The sequence below is a fragment of the Rhinopithecus bieti genome, unplaced genomic scaffold, assembly GCF_001698545.2.
Source record: "Rhinopithecus bieti isolate Rb0 unplaced genomic scaffold, ASM169854v2 scaffold_9693, whole genome shotgun sequence".
NCBI classification, from domain to species: domain Eukaryota; kingdom Metazoa; phylum Chordata; class Mammalia; order Primates; family Cercopithecidae; genus Rhinopithecus; species Rhinopithecus bieti.
Window position 1 is genome coordinate 693,087 of NW_016806178.1, and position 15,380 is coordinate 708,466.

General features: G+C 49.4%; 1 protein-coding gene across 1 annotated transcript; it reads left to right on the plus strand.

Annotated features, from left to right (window-relative positions):
* The first annotated feature begins 689 nt into the window (after positions 1–689).
* CYP1A2 (cytochrome P450 family 1 subfamily A member 2) lies at positions 690–7,520 on the plus strand. Its single transcript, XM_017874991.1, is given in 7 exon segments — positions 690–735; positions 1,571–2,401; positions 3,008–3,128; positions 3,580–3,669; positions 3,938–4,085; positions 5,291–5,377; positions 7,223–7,520. Coding segments are annotated over 6 exon segments (1,566 nt in total). The 5' UTR covers positions 690–735; positions 1,571–1,579.
* Positions 7,521–15,380: the final 7,860 nt, after the last annotated feature.

Sequence of the window (15,380 nt, forward strand, 5' to 3'; positions counted from 1 at the left end):
ATATCATCTAATCTCCAGTCCATGCTCACATGTCCCCAATTGTCCCCAAAAAGCCTTTTGTAAATTTTTAAAAATTTTTTTGGTTAAATGCCACATCCAGTCGAGGTTCACATATTGCATTTGGTTATGTCTCTTTTTGCATGAGGGAGGCCTCTCTTTAGTATGCAAAATCCTTATCATCTCTTCTTTTCCACTTGGGGACTTGGGCTGAAAATCAGGAGTGGCTGGAACATGCCCATTTACTGTCTGGTTTTGCAGGTTGTTGGAGGATATACAGAAGAACATCCTTCTGGAGAGGGGCCGTGAGCCTGGTTGGCCTAGACTGAGTGCCCTGGCAGAGCTCTTCCTCATGTGTGCATGGGAAAGACGCCCAGATCAGTCCAAAGGCCTAACCCACACTCCCAGACCCTACCCTACTCTTCAGAGAAATAGGCTCCCTACCCTGAACCCTGAAGAAAGCTGTACCTTCATCCCCAGGGACCCAGCACCCCTTCTGGCCTATCCCCAAAGAATCACCCTGGGCCTTGGGTAGTAGGTGGAGTTGAGGGATCATGGCCCAAGGTCAAGGGTTGATCCTTCCAACTTTGTTCAGTGATCCAGCTTTGATATTAGGTGACCAGGACAACCAGGCCAATCTGATAGCGGGTGGTGTTTATAAAAAGGCCACCCACCTAGAGCCAGATGCTCCAGACCAGCCACTACAACTCTGCTAATCTCAAGCACCTGCCTCTACAGGTAGCTTTCTTGGGACCAGTTTCTAATCTCTGGGATCCCCAATTATAGAACTTGGAAGCTAGTGGAGACAGAAAGATGGGGAGCCTGGGCTAGGTGTAGGGGGCCTGGGTTCCAGGTTTTGCTACTCAGCTCTTGACTTGTGTTTCCTCATTTTAAATGAGCAGTTTGGACTAAGCCATTTTAAAGGAGAGAGATGGGGAGGGCTTCCCCCTTAGCACAAGGGCAGCCCTGGCCCTGGCTGCAGCCCAACCTCAACCTCCAAGACTATGAGAGGATGGGGACTCATCCCTGGAGGAGATGCCCTTCCTGGTATTGATAAAGAGTGCCCTGGGAAGGGGGCATCACAGGCTATTTGAATCAGCCCTGGGACCTTGGCCTCCTCAGTGTCACTGGGTAGGGGGAGCTCCTGGTCCCCTGGGTGTGTAGATGGTATCAGCAGAAAGCCAGCACTGGCAGGGACCCTTTGGTCCTGTGCCACACATGCATGCTGTGCCAAGGGCTGACAAGGGTGCTGTCCTTGGCTTCCCCGTTTTGGGGTGGTCACTTGCCTCTACTCTAGCCCCAGAAGCAGAAACTGAGAGGATGGGTGGAGGAGAGAGCCAGGGTTCAGGCTGGGAATCTTGAGGCTTCTTGCCAGCTCTCAGATTCTGTGATGCTCAAAGGGTGAGCTCTGGGGGCACAGGACACATGGTAGATGAATCTTAGTCTTTCTAGGATCCAGCTGGAAGCCAAGCACAGAACACACATCAGTGTTTATCAAATGACTGAGGAAATGAATGAATGAATGTCTCCATCTCAACCCTCAGCCTGGTCCCTCCTTCCTTTTTCCCTGTAGTTGGTACAGATGGCATTGTCCCAGTCTGTTCCCTTCTCGGCCACAGAGCTTCTCCTGGCCTCTGCCATCTTCTGCCTGGTATTCTGGGTGCTCAGGGGTTCGAGGCCTCGGGTCCCCAAAGGCCTGAAAAGTCCACCAGAGCCATGGGGCTGGCCCCTGCTCGGGCATGTGCTGACCCTGGGGAAGAACCCACACCTGGCACTGTCAAAGATGAGCCAGCTCTATGGAGACATGCTGCAGATCCGCATTGGCTCCACACCCGTGCTGGTGCTGAGCAGCCTGGATACCATCCGGCAGGCCCTGGTGCGGCAGGGCGATAATTTCAAGGGCCGGCCTGACCTCTACAGCTTCACCTTCATCACTGATGGCCAGAGCATGTCCTTCAGCCCAGACTCTGGACCGGTGTGGGCTGCCCGCCGGCACCTGGCCCAGAAAGCCCTCAACACCTTCTCCATCGCCTCTGACCCAGCCTCCGGGTAGCAGGAGGAGCATGTGAGCAAGGAGGCTGAGGCCCTGATCAGCAGGTTGCAGGAGCTGATGGTAGGGCCTGGGCACTTCGACCCTTACAATCAAGTGGTGGTGTCAGTGGCCAACGTCATTGGTGCCATGTGCTTTGGACAGCACTTCCCCGAGAGCAGTGATGAGATGCTCAGCCTCGTGAAGAACAGTCATGAGTTCGTAGAGAGTGCCTCCTCCGGGAACCCAGTGGACTTCTTCCCCATCCTTCGCTATCTGCCCAACCCTGCCCTGCAGAGGTTCAAGGCCTTCAACCAGAGGTTCGAGCGGTTCCTGCAGAAAACAGTTCAGGAACACTATCAGGACTTTGACAAGGTGAGCCCGGGGTACAGGTGGCGAGGGGCACCTTGCAGGGCCTGGGTATGGCCCCTCCCTCCCAGCTCTAGCATGCTCAGACAGCTGCTGTGTTGCCAAGGCCTAGGAAGGCTCTGGATACCTCAGACCAGCTGTGTGACCTGGAGCCAACTCTTCCCCTTCTCTGGGCCTCAGTTTCCTCATCCTTGAAGCCCCTTTCTCAGGGCTCCTCAAAGCCCCCAAGAAAAAAGTCCTGGAAATGGGGCCCTAGCAGAGCCCTGAAATGTAGGGGGCTGATGAGTGAGAAAGCTTTCATTCTGCAGAAACCTGAATCTCAACAGAGGCTAATCCCCAGCTCTGGTATCACGTTGCTTCCCTGTGTTCACACTAACCTTTTCCTCCTTTGAAATTGGACCCCTGGGGTTATTGGAAAGAAGGACCAATGGGGCATAAAATGACACTTTACATCATACCCAGGGCTGCTACCAGCTCCTGCGGCGAGCTACAGCCCCTGCCTAGAGACCAAGTGGGAGGAGTAGCCCCCAGGGACAGGCGAGGGGTGTGGAGCAACGTTCAGCCTCTGACCTTGGAAGTGCCAGGGATACCTCTAAGCGTGTGCCCCCTCAGAACAGTGTCCAGGACATCACGGGTGCCCTGTTCAAGCACAGCAAGAAGGGGCCTAGAGCCAGCGGCAACCTCATCCCCCAGGAGAAGATTGTCAACCTTGTCAATGACATCTTCGGAGCAGGTGTCAGAACCCTGCCCCTCCATCCAACAATGCCTGCTGTTCACCCACAGTCTTGCCCAGTCCCTCAGTCCATCAAACAACCCGCCAACCCTACACCAGATGGTACAACATACTGAGACATGGCCTAGGATCAGGGTTTGAGCCTGGGCTGTGCCACCAATTCCCAGTGGAGACACAGTAAAGTCCTTCTCCTCCCCTAGGTTTCAGTTTCCCCATCTGAACAATAAAGTGTTCTCTGGCCTGTAAGTCTAGGCCCCTGTAATTCTGGCAGCTAATTCTGAAACCTGTATCTCAAGTTTATGTTGAAAAGACCCAGCCTCTGTCCTCAGGAAACTCACGGGCTAAGGCGAGAGAAAGCTAATGCTGGGTACACACATAGTAGATAATTGGGAAATGCTGGTTTCCTTGTTTCTGTCTTCCTTCCTTCCTCACCTTACCCTACACAGTCCAGGATTTGACACAATTGCAACAGCCATCTCCTGGAGCCTCATGTACCTTGTGGCCAGGCCCGAGATACAGAGGAAGATCCAGAAGGAGCTGGGTACATGGGGGCCCCCAACCTTATGGCCAGGAGAAGCCTTGAGACCCAGTTTGTGCATTCAGTCTACAAACACCTGTTATGTGCCTACTGTGTGCAAGCCCTGGGCACACAGTAGTGCCTGCCCTTGCCTAGAAGATGTGGGAGGTTAGTGGGGTCGCAGACTTGTGAATAGACAGTCTTATATAGAGTGACATGGGGTATAAGAGGGGACAATTCATGGGGCAGTTAGGGCAGCCCATGAATTCTGCTTGCCCTCTGTGTTCTACAGATGCTGTGATTGGCAGGGGGCGGCGATCCCGGCTTTCTGACAGACCCCAGCTGCCCTACTTGGAGGCCTTCATCCTGGAGACCTTCCGACACTCCTCCTTCGTCCCCTTCACCGTGAGGGCTGCCGGTTCTGCCCTCCCCCCTCTGAAGTCCTTGCCATATTTTCTCTTCCTGGCTTCTCAGCCCTGGCCCTGGCTCAGCATCTCCTTCCCGACCTCATTCCACACAGATCCCAGCCTCAGTCTGCCCCCATCCAGTCCAAACATAATCTAACCCCCAGCTCTCAGGAGAAAGTTCCACTTGTGATCTCAGCGCTCATTCCCCTCTGCTCATATTCCCTCCCTCCCAGTGCCCTCCGTGCCAGCCAGGTCGGCCTCAGCCTCACAAGCATGACCCTACTGGCCTCGAATTTTGGTAACGCTGAACCTTCTGCCTGGAATGCCTTCTAGTCTCTTCTCTGACCACCAGAATCCTACCCTTGCTCAAAGTCAATGCTGATGCAAGCTTCCTCTCCGCAGAAGCCTTTTGACTCATCCAGCTGGCACAGCTTCACTCCTGATGTCTTTCTTTTTTTGAGACGGAGTCTCGCTCTGTCGCCCAGGCTGGAGTGCAGTGGCCGGATCTCAGCTCACTGCAAGCTCCGCCTCCTGGGTTCACGCCATTCTCCTGCCTCAGCCTCCCCAGTAGCTGGGACTACAGGCACCTGCCACCTCACCTGGCTAGTTTTTTGTATTTTTTTTTTCAGTAGAGATGGGGTTTCACCGTGTTAGCCTGGATGGTCTTGATCTCCTGACCTCGTGATCCGCCCGTCTCGGCCTCCCAAAGTGCTGGGATTACAGGCTTGAGCCACCGCGCCCGGCCCACTCCTGATGTCTTATAGGTCTTTCAGCCATCAGCACTTGATCATGCCCCGAAATTTTAACAATGTCAAGAGAGTTAGTGAGCACTTACTTCCGCCCAAATGTTGTTCCAGTTATTCCTAGAGTAAGAGGCCTGAATCCCCGGCCAGGCTAGAAACTCCCCAGGGCTGGCCCAGGCTGCCTGCTGCTTTTTTTTTTTTTTTTTAATAGAAAATAGAAAAGCATTTATCTGAAATTGCCTGTTTCTTGGCTCCAGAGAACAGCCAAGTGCACAGCCAGACACAAAGAGAAGTTTAGTAAATACTTGCTGAAGTTAAAGAACAGGAGGCAAGGAAGAGGGAGGATGACTCTACCCCTTCCCTGTTCCTCCCCTCTCCTCCCAGTGTAGGGATGGAGATGGCAGTGGGCAGGCTATCAGGATGGGGTGGAGGTAGGAACAACACACACCCCAGCTTTCCAGCCCTGAGTCTCACAGTGCCCTCTTCCCTCCTCAGCACAACAAGGGACACAACACTGAACGGCTTCTACATCCCCAGGGAATGCTGTGTCTTCATAAACCAGTGGCAGGTCAACCACAACCCGTGAGTACACACCCCTCATGGAAAAATGTGTGCAGGTTCAGCAGTCAGGAAGGCTGTTTGTCCCCGCTAGGAACTGTTTATATAATGAAAGGAGGGAACCTCAGTTGCTGTATAGTCTGCTCTAAATGACAATATTTACAAAGGTTTCACAAACTTTAGTGCACAGGAATCAACCAGGATGGCCAGGCGTGGTGGCTCACGCCTGTAATCCCAGCACTTTGGGAGGCCGAGGCAGGCAGATCACTTGAGGTCAGGAGTTCGAGACCAGCCTGGGCAACATGGTGAAACCCTATCTCTACTGAAAATAAAAAAAAAAAAGAAAAAGATTAGCCAGACATGGTGGTGTACCTATAATCCCAGCTACTCCAGAGTCTGAGGCAGGAGAATCGCTTGAACTCCGGAGGCAGAGGTTGCAGTGAGCTGAGATCGAGCCACTGCACTCCAGCCTGGGTGACAGAGTGAGACTCTGCCTCAAAAAAAAAAAAAAAAAAAATCAACCAAGATGTTTGTTGCAGCTGATGGTTCCCCTAGGATTCTACTGTGGTGTCAGGTGGGGTGCCTCAGGCGATTCTGATGTGAATGGCCCAGAGACCTCTCTTTGGAAAGCCCCACTTTGGTGTATGGGTAGGGGGACCATATAATTTACCATCCACACTGGGACACTTGAGTGTGAAAACGCTATCAATGTTTATGCTAGTCATCATTACTCCAAAACAATAAACATAAGCCAGGACATACTGTTGAGGCCCGTTGGGAGGCATATTTTCTTTTCTTTTTTTGAGAAGGAGTCTCGCTCTGTCGCCCAGGCTGGAGTGCAGTGGCCAGATCTCAGCTCACTACAAGCTCCGCCTCCCGGGTTCACGCCATTCTCCTGCCTCAGCCTCCCCAGTAGCTGGGACTACAGGCGCCCGCCACCTCGCCCGGCTAGTTTTTTGTATTTTAGTAGAGACGGGGTTTCACCGGGTTAGCCAAGATGGTCTCGATCTTCTGACCTCGTGATCTGCCCATCTCGGCCTCCCAAAGTGCTGGGATTACAGGCTTGAGCCACCGTGCCCGGCCGGGAGGCATATTTTCAGTAGGATGAAGAGACGTATGTTTTTCTTTCTTTCTTTCTTTCTTTTTTAACTTTAATTTTTAAATAGAGACAAGGTCTCCATATGTTGTCCAGGCTGGTTTTGAACTCCTGGGCTCAAGGGATTTTCCTGCCTTAGCCTCCCAAAGTACTAGGGTTACAGATGTGAGCCACCAAAACCAGCCTGTTTTAATTCTTTAAATTCCTTTTAGATAAAGTATTATTTAAAGTAAATTAATATTAAAAGGCACTATCTTTAAGGCTGGTCATTTTAGAGAGAGCTTTGTAAAAGAAATAAGCATCAGGCCAGGTGTGGTGACTCATGCCTGTAACCCTAGCACTTTGGGAGCCCAAGGAAGGTGGATCGCTTGAGCTCATGAGTCTGAGATCCCTGAAACCCCGTCTCTGCAAAAAAAAGAAAAAAAAACACAAAAAAATTAGCCGGATGTGGTGCCTGTAGTCCTAGCTACACAGGACGCTCAGGTGGGAGGATGGCTTGAGCTGGGGAGGCAGAGACTGCAGTGACCTAAGATGGCACCACTGTACTCCAGCCCAGCTTATAGGAGCCACAGGTTGTCTAAAAACAAAAAAGAAAGAAAGAAAAAGGAAAAAAGAATAAGCATCAAAGTTCAGATTGGTTCCTTCCCACTTATCCTTCATTGCTTTCAACATGTCCTCACACTTGTGACCTCAACAGAAGTCTCCCTCCCCCAGGCCTCTCCTCCCAGGGCCTCCCCAGCCCTGAAGTTCTATCTCCTCTGTTCCTCTTGCAGGGAGCTGTGGGGGGACCCATCTGAGTTCCGGCCGGAGGGGTTCCTCACGGCCGAAGGCACCACCATTAACAAGCCCTTGAGTGAGAAGATAATGCTGTTTGGCCTGGGCAAGCGCCGGTGCATCGGGGAGGTCCTGGGCAAGTGGGAGGTCTTCCTCTTCCTGGCCATCCTGCTACAGCAACTGGAGTTCAGCCTGCCGCCGGGCGTGAAAGTCGACCTGACTCCCATCTACGGGCTGACCATGAAGCACGCCCGCTGTGAACACTTCCAGGTGCGACTGCGCTTCTCCATCAAGTGAAGGAGACGCCACCATGCTGAGGCCAGAAAGCGAGTGGGGGCCAACCACGGGGACTCAGCCCTTGTTTCTCCTCCTTTCTTTTTTAAAAAATAGCAGCTTTAGCCAAGTGCAGGGCCTGTAATCTCAGCATTTTGGGAGGCCAAGGTTGGAGGATCATTTGAGCCCAGGAGTTGGAAAGCAGCCTGGGCAACATAGTGGGACCCTGCCTCTATAAAAAAAAAAAAAAAAAAATTAGCCAAGAGCTTGAGTGACATAGCAAGACCATGTCTCAAAAAAAAAACATATATATATGTGTGTGTGTGTGTGTGTGTGTGTGTGTGTGTGTGTGTATAATCCTTATACCATATAATTCACCTTCCTTTTTTTTTTTTTTTCTGAGACAGAATCTCACTCTGTCATCCAGGCTGGAGTGCAGTGGCGTGATCTCAGCTCACTGCAACCTCCACCTCCCAGGTTCAAGTGATCCTCCCACTTCAGCCTCCCGAGTACCTGGGATTACAAGCATGAGCCACTATGCCTGGCTGATTTTTGTAGTTTTAGTAGAGATGGGGTTTCACCATGTTGGCCAGGGTGGTCTTGAACTCCTGACCCCAAGTTATCCACCTGCCTTGGCTTCCCAAAGTCCTGGGATTACAGGTATGAGCCACCACATCTAGCCTAATTCACATTCTTAAAGTGTCGAATGACTTCTAGTGTAGAATTGTGCAACCATCACCAGAATTAATTTTATTGTTGTTATTATTTTTAAGATGGAGTCTCGCTCTGTTGCCAGGCTGGAGTGCAGTGGCGCGATCTCAGCTCACTGCAATCTCCACCTCCCATGTTCAAGCGATTCTCCTGCCTCAGCCTCCCAAGTAGCTGGGACTACAGGTGTGTGCCACCATGGCCAGCTAATTTTTGTATTTTTAGTAGAGATGAGGTTTCACCATGTTGGCCAGGATGGTCTCCATCTCTTGACCTCGTGATCCACCCGCCTCAGCCTCCTAAAGCGCTGGGATTAACAGGTGTGAACCACCGTGCCCAGCCTTTTTTTTTTTTTTGAGACGGAATCTTCCTTTGTCTCCTAGGTGACAAGTGATCTGCCTGCCTCGACCTCTCTCAAAGTGCTGGAATTACAGGTGTGAGCCACCGTGCCTGGCCCACAATTAATTTTAGAACATTTTCATCACCCCTAAAAGAAACCCTGCACCCATTAGCAGTCCCTCCACATTTCCCCCTAGCCTTCCTCCCCTGCCTCACCAGCCCTGGCAACTACTAATCTACTTTGTGTCTATGGATTTGCCTTCTCTAAGCATTTCATATAAACAGAATTACACAATGAGTGGTCTTTTGTGACTGGCTTCTTTCACTTAGCACAATGTTTTCAAGGCTCATGTGTGTTGTGGTGTGTGTCAGTAAGCCCTTGGTGCTTGAGTCCTGAGACCGGGTCTAGGTCTGTGCTCTCTTCAGTCATTGATAGGCACCTCCTTCACTCCTCTCTCTTCTCTCCTTTCATGTTGTTTGACCCCAGTTTTTGAACAATTGAAGGGAACAAGGAGAAAGGGATCCAGTCTCAGGGCCAAACCCAGTTGGGTGGATGGGGATCCCCCCGTTCCATTCTCAAAAGGCAGAACGCATGACTTCTCACAAGGCCTTGATTTCTTCGTTCACAGCCCAGGGGCGGATAAGCTTCCCAGAAGTGCTTGGGTTATTTGAAAAAGGCCCAGGTCTCATCAAAGGACACTATCAAGAAATTGAAAGGAGGCCAGGCACAGTGGCTCACGCCTGTAATCCCAGCATTTTGGGAGGCCAAGGCAGTCGGATCACTTGAGGTCAGGAGTTTGAGACCAGCCTGGACAACATAGTGAAACCTCATCTCTACCAAATATACAAAAACTAGCTGAATATAGTGGCTAGCCTCCGCTGCTTAGGAGACTGTAATCCCAGGTGCTCACAAGGCTGTAATCCCAGCTACTCAGGAGGCTGAGGCATGAGAATCACTTGAATTCAGGAGGCGGGGGTTGCAGTGAGCTGAGATCCTGCCATTGCACTCCAGCTTGGGCTACAGAGTGAGACTCTGTCTCTAAAAAAAAAATATAAATAAATAAAAAAACAAAAAAACAGAAACACACACACCCACAGAATGAGAGAAATATTGCAAAACATATAGCTGTTAAAGCATTTTATATAGTAGAATATAAAAGAACTCCCTGCCGGGCATGATGGCTCACCCACGCTGTAATTCCACGCACTTGGATGGTCCAAGGCGGGTGAATCATCTGAGGTCAGGAGTTTTGAGACCAGCCCTGGCGCCAACATGGCTGAAATCCTGTCTCCTTACCTAAAAATACAAGAAATTAGCCCCCAGGCACGGTGGCAGGACACCTGTAATACCCCAGCTACTGCAGGAGGTCGAGCACAATGGAAAGAGCACTTGAACCCAGGGCAGAAGTTGCAGTGTAGCCATGATCACACCATGTGAACTCCAGCCTGGCGACAGAGTGAAACTCCGTCTCAAATAAATGACAATAAATAAAAATATATGTATAATTTTTATATATATATTAAATCCAGTCCTACAACTCAACCAGCAACAAATAGCATCTCAGATATAAAAAAATGGGGCAAGAAACATTGAATAGCATTTATGTACAAGAAGATATATTTGAGAATTTGTTCCCTGTATCAAGATATCCCATATAACTCATAAATATATATACTACTATGTACCAACAAAAATTTTAATTTGAGGCTGGGGCACGGTGGCTCAAGCCTGTGAATCCCAGCCCTTTGGGAGGCCAAGACGGGCGGATCACGAGGTCAGTGAGATCGAGCCGATCCTGGCTAACACGGTGAAGCCCCATCTCTACTAAAAAATACAAAAAAATACCGGGCGAGGTGGCGGCGCCTGTAGTCCCAGCTTACTCGGTGAGGCTGAGGCAGGAGAATGGCGTGAACCCAGGAGGCGGAGCTTGCCAGTGACTGAGGATCTGGGCCACTGCACTCCAGCCTGGGCGAACAGAGTGAGACTCCTCTCAAAAAAAAAAAATTTAATTGAAATTTTTAAAAAAAGTTACCAGGGTGATTGTGGCCAGTTACCTTGGTAACCCCAGCTACTCCAGAGGCTGAGCAGGAGAATTTGGCTTGATCCCGCAGGTGAGGTTGTAGTGAGCTGAATCTGTCCACTGCACGCAGTCTGGGGAGACACAGTAAACTCCGTCTCAAAAAATAAAAATTAAGATTCTAAATTAAAAAAATATAGGGCCGAGTGCCAGTGGCTCACGCCTGTAATCCCAGCATTTGGGACTAAGGCGGGCAAGACCACCTGAGGTCAGGAGCTTGAGACCAGCGCTGACCAACATGGAGAAACCGCCATCTCTACTAAAATAAAAAATACTGGGCATTGGTGGCACATGCCTGTAATCCTAGCTACCGGGAGGCTGAGGCAGAGAATCGCTTGAACCTGGGAGGTCGGAGGTTGAGGTGAGCCGAGATCATGCCATTACACTCCAGCCTGGCAAAAGAGCAAAACTCCATCCAAAGTATATACATATAGCCATATATATAGTATTTTGAGACAGGGTCTTGCTCTGTCCGCTCTCAAGGCTGGAGTGCAGTGGCACCCATCTTGTGCTCACTGCTAGCCTCAACCTCCCAGGCTCGAGTGGATCGTCTTCCAACCCTTGGGACAGTACATTAATGCAGGCCACCATGTCTACATGGATTGTTTTCTGATTTTTGTAGAGATGGGGGTTGCCATGTTGCCAGACTGGTCTCGGAATTCCTGATCTCAAGCGATCCACCTACACTTTCAGTCATCACCAATAGGCTGGAATATAACAGGCATAGCCACTGTCGTCAAGCCAAAAAAAATTTTAAGAGTAAAATCCTGGCCGAGCACACAAATCTCAATGCCCTTGTAATCCTGGCCCTTTGGGAGACCAGGGTGGGTGGATCACTTGAGCAGTAGTTCGAGACCAGCCCCTGGCTCTATATCAATGGTGAACCTCATCTCTACAAAGAAATAACAAAAATTTAGTCATGGAGTGGTGGTCACATATCTGTAATCCCAGCTACTCGGACCTAAGGCAGTAGATCAATGCAAGATGAACCCAGGAGGAGATAGTTTGCAGTGAGCCTGAGATCGCTAACGCCACTCCATTCCAAGCCGTGGCAACAGAGGGAGACTCTGTCCTCAAAAAAAAAAAAAAGCGCCCGGGGGCAGTGGCTCACGCCTGTATCCCAGCACGTTTGGGAGACCGAGGTGGTGGATCACAAGGTCTAGGAGTTCAAGACCCAGCTTGGCCAATATGGTGAAACTCCATCCTCTACTTAAAATACAAAAAATTAGCTTGGGACTGTGCAGTGCGCCTGTTAATCCGCAGTAACTCGAGTGAAGCTGAGGCCAAGAAAATTTGCTTAACCTGGGGAGGCAGAGGTTGTAGTGAGGCCCGAGATTGCGCAACTGACACTCTAGCCTGGTGACAGAGCAGACTCTATCTCAGGAAAAAAAAAAAAAAAGAAGAGATGAATCCAATGTAAGACTTATTGTAAACCTATGGGTCTTAGTAATAAAGAATCTATCATATGGGTTTGTCGATTGTAACTATATCCGCTGCTAAGCAAGATTTCATAATGAAAGAAGAACTGGATATATGGGAACCTCTGTACTTATTCCACTAATTTTTCTGTACTCTAAACTCTTTTTTTTTTTTTTTTTTTATTTTTTTTAGACAGTTTCTCGCTCTATTGCCCAGGCTGGAGTACAGTAGTACGATCTCAGCTCACTGCAACCTCCGCCTCCCAGGTTCAAGTGATCCCCCTGCCTCAGCTCCCCTAGTAGCTGGGATTACAGGCATGCGCCACCATGCCCAGCTCATTGTTGTATTTTTAGCAGAAACGGGGTTTCGCCATGTTGGCCAGGCTAGTCTTGAACTCCCGGCCTCAGGTGATCCATCTGCCTCGGCCTCCCAAAGTGCTGGGATTACAGGTGTTAGCCACCGCACCCGGCTGCTAAAACTCCTTTTTAAAAATCTCCTTTGAGAGGCCGAGGCAGGCAGATCATGAGGTCAGGGGTTTGAGACCAGCCTGGCCAACATAGTGAAACCCTGTTTCTACTAAAAATACAAAAATTAGCCAGGTGTGGTGGCACATGCCTGTAGTTCCAGCTACTCGGGAGGCTGAAGCAGGAGAATTGCTTGAACCCAGTAGGCGGAGGTTGCAGTGAGCCGAGACCACACCATTGCACTCCAGCCTGGGCGACAGAGTGAGACTCCGTCTACCAAAAAAACAAAAAACAAAAAAAAGGCTCCTATTAATTGTTTTTTTAAGTGCAGGCCTTCCCCTTACTCCACACCCAGCCAGGGCTGGGTACATTGTGCACACCCATAGACAGAGCCCCTATTTCTACTCTGCTGCTCCCTAATTTCACCCCCAGTGCTTCCTCCTACAAAATGAGGCAGACTTGGATTAGTTGCTCTCATAAGAGCCCTGGGTTATAAGTGCGCTATGAATCTGCTGTGTTCTTTACAAAATGAGAGGGCTGTTCATTGTGTTTTATCTCCTATGTGGGAGCCAGGCCCCTCTCCACTGAAAAATAGAGACAGGAAGACAGAGCTTGTAGATGCTGAGATTTGGGCATCTCCCCTCGCCACCCACACACATCTGAACTGACTGTCTCTCTGCCTCCTCCTTAGTCTCCTTAGTTTCCTTTTCCTTTTCTTTTTTGTAGACAGGGTTTCGCTCTTTCCTCCCTGGCTGGAGTGCAATGGCGCAATCTTGGCCCACTGCAACTTCTGCCTACCTACCGGGTTCAAGAAATTCTGCTGCTTCAGCTTCCCAAGTAGCTGGGATTATAGGCACCCACCACCATGCCCGGCTAAATTTTGTATTTTTAGTAGAGACACGGTTTCACCATGTTGGCCAGGCTGGTCTCGAACTCCTGACCTCAGATGATTCACCTGCCTCAGCCTCCCAAAGTGCTGGGATTATAGGCATGAGCCACCGTGCCCAGCCAGTCCCCTTAGTTTCTGAAGACACAGCTGTATGCTTGGAGGGAACACCTGGCTATAGAGCAATTCCAGGGTACCTCCTAGGTGTGGGAGATAAAGGAAAAAAAAAAATGATGGTGGAATACTCAGAGTCCAAGAATGAGGTAGAAGGGAAATGACACAGAAAAGAATGGCTGTGCCCACCCATCTATCATGACCCCCTGTGCTATGGTTTGAATGTGTCCCCAAAAGTTCTCATGTTGGAAACTTGGTCCCCAGTGCATTAGTGTTGAGAGATGGGACCTTCAGGAGGTGATTGGGTCAGAGGGCTCTGCCCTCATGAATGAGCTAATCCATTCATGGATTAAGGGATTAACAGGTTATCAAGGGAGTGGGTTAGTTATCATGAGAGTGAGTCTCTTGTGAGCCCTTCACCATGTGATGCCTTGAGTCACCTTGGGACTCTGAAGAGAGTCACCAGCAGCAAGAAGTCCCTCACCAGATGTGGTCCCCCAGCTTTGGATTTCCCAGCCTTCAGAACCATAAGCTAAATAAATCTCTGTACTTTATAAATTATCCATTTGGTAGTATTCAGTTATAGCAACAGAAAATTGACTTAGACACCCTGTTGTCTGGAATGGACTACCCAGCCACACGGGCCGTGGAATGAATCTCTACAAAGCAAACCCTCTTTTCCTATTGTCTTTTTTATAACTGTATTAGAGATGTGCTCTGCAGAAGAAATATCCACTGGTAATTCAAGTTGAAAATTTAGTAAGAAGGTAGTTCAAATGGTGACCAACCCCAGGGTGCCATAGTCCTAGGAGTGAGTTTATAGGGCTTTGACCCTCCTAGCACCCTTTTCCAAGGAGCCCTCTTTATGTCACCATGCACATGCCTGCTGGACCTTAATTGCTACCACTTTTTCACAAAGACTAATAGAGCTTGGCTGCAATGCCATCCTTGACCAACAGGAGCTGCTGTCTAATATATGCCAAAAAGTTCCTTTAGTTTATGTTTGCTGTCTTTATTATTAATCAAAGCTCAGCTGTATCTGTCCTACAAATTATTATTCTCTAAGGTGGAATAATAATGAACCAGATCTTCATTTCTTTCTTTCTTTCTTTCTTTCTTTCTTTCTTTTTTTTTTTTTTGAGATGTTGTCTCACTCTGTCACCCAAGCTGGAGTACAGTGGCACAATCTCAGCTCACTGCAACCTCCGCCTCCCGGGTTCATCCTGTGCCCAGCCTAGATGAACTCTTTAGAAATGAAGATCTGAGACTGGGCATAGTGGCTCACACCTGTAATTCCATCACTTTGGGAGGCCAAGGTGGGAGGATCACCTGAGGCCAGGAGTTCGAAACCAGCCTGGCCAATGTGGCAAAACCCCACCTCTACTAAAAATACAAAAATTAACCAGGTGTGGTGGCAGGCGACTGTAATCCCAGTTACTTGGGAGGCTGAGGCACGAGAATCTCTTCCCAGGAGGCAGAGATTGCAGTGAGCAGAGATCATGCCATTGTACTCCAGCCTGGGCGACAAGAGTAAGACTCCACCTCAAAAAACAAATAAATAAAGAGTTCTTCCAGTGGTATTTTTGCCTCAACATTCTGAAAATAATAATGACTGTGTGAGTTTGAAAAAAATAGTACATTTGAGAAGTAAAATCATTAGGTTCAGTGACTCACATCTATAATCCCAACACTTTGGGAGGCCAAGGTGGGAGGATCACTTGAACCCAGGAGTTTGGGATCAGCCTGGGCAACATAGCAAGACCCAATCTCTGGGGGAAAAAAAGAAGAAGAAGAAGAAGAAGAAGAAGAAGAAGAAGAAGAAGAAGAAGAAGAAGAAGAAGAAGAGGAGGAGGAGGAGGAGGAGGAGGAGAAGAAG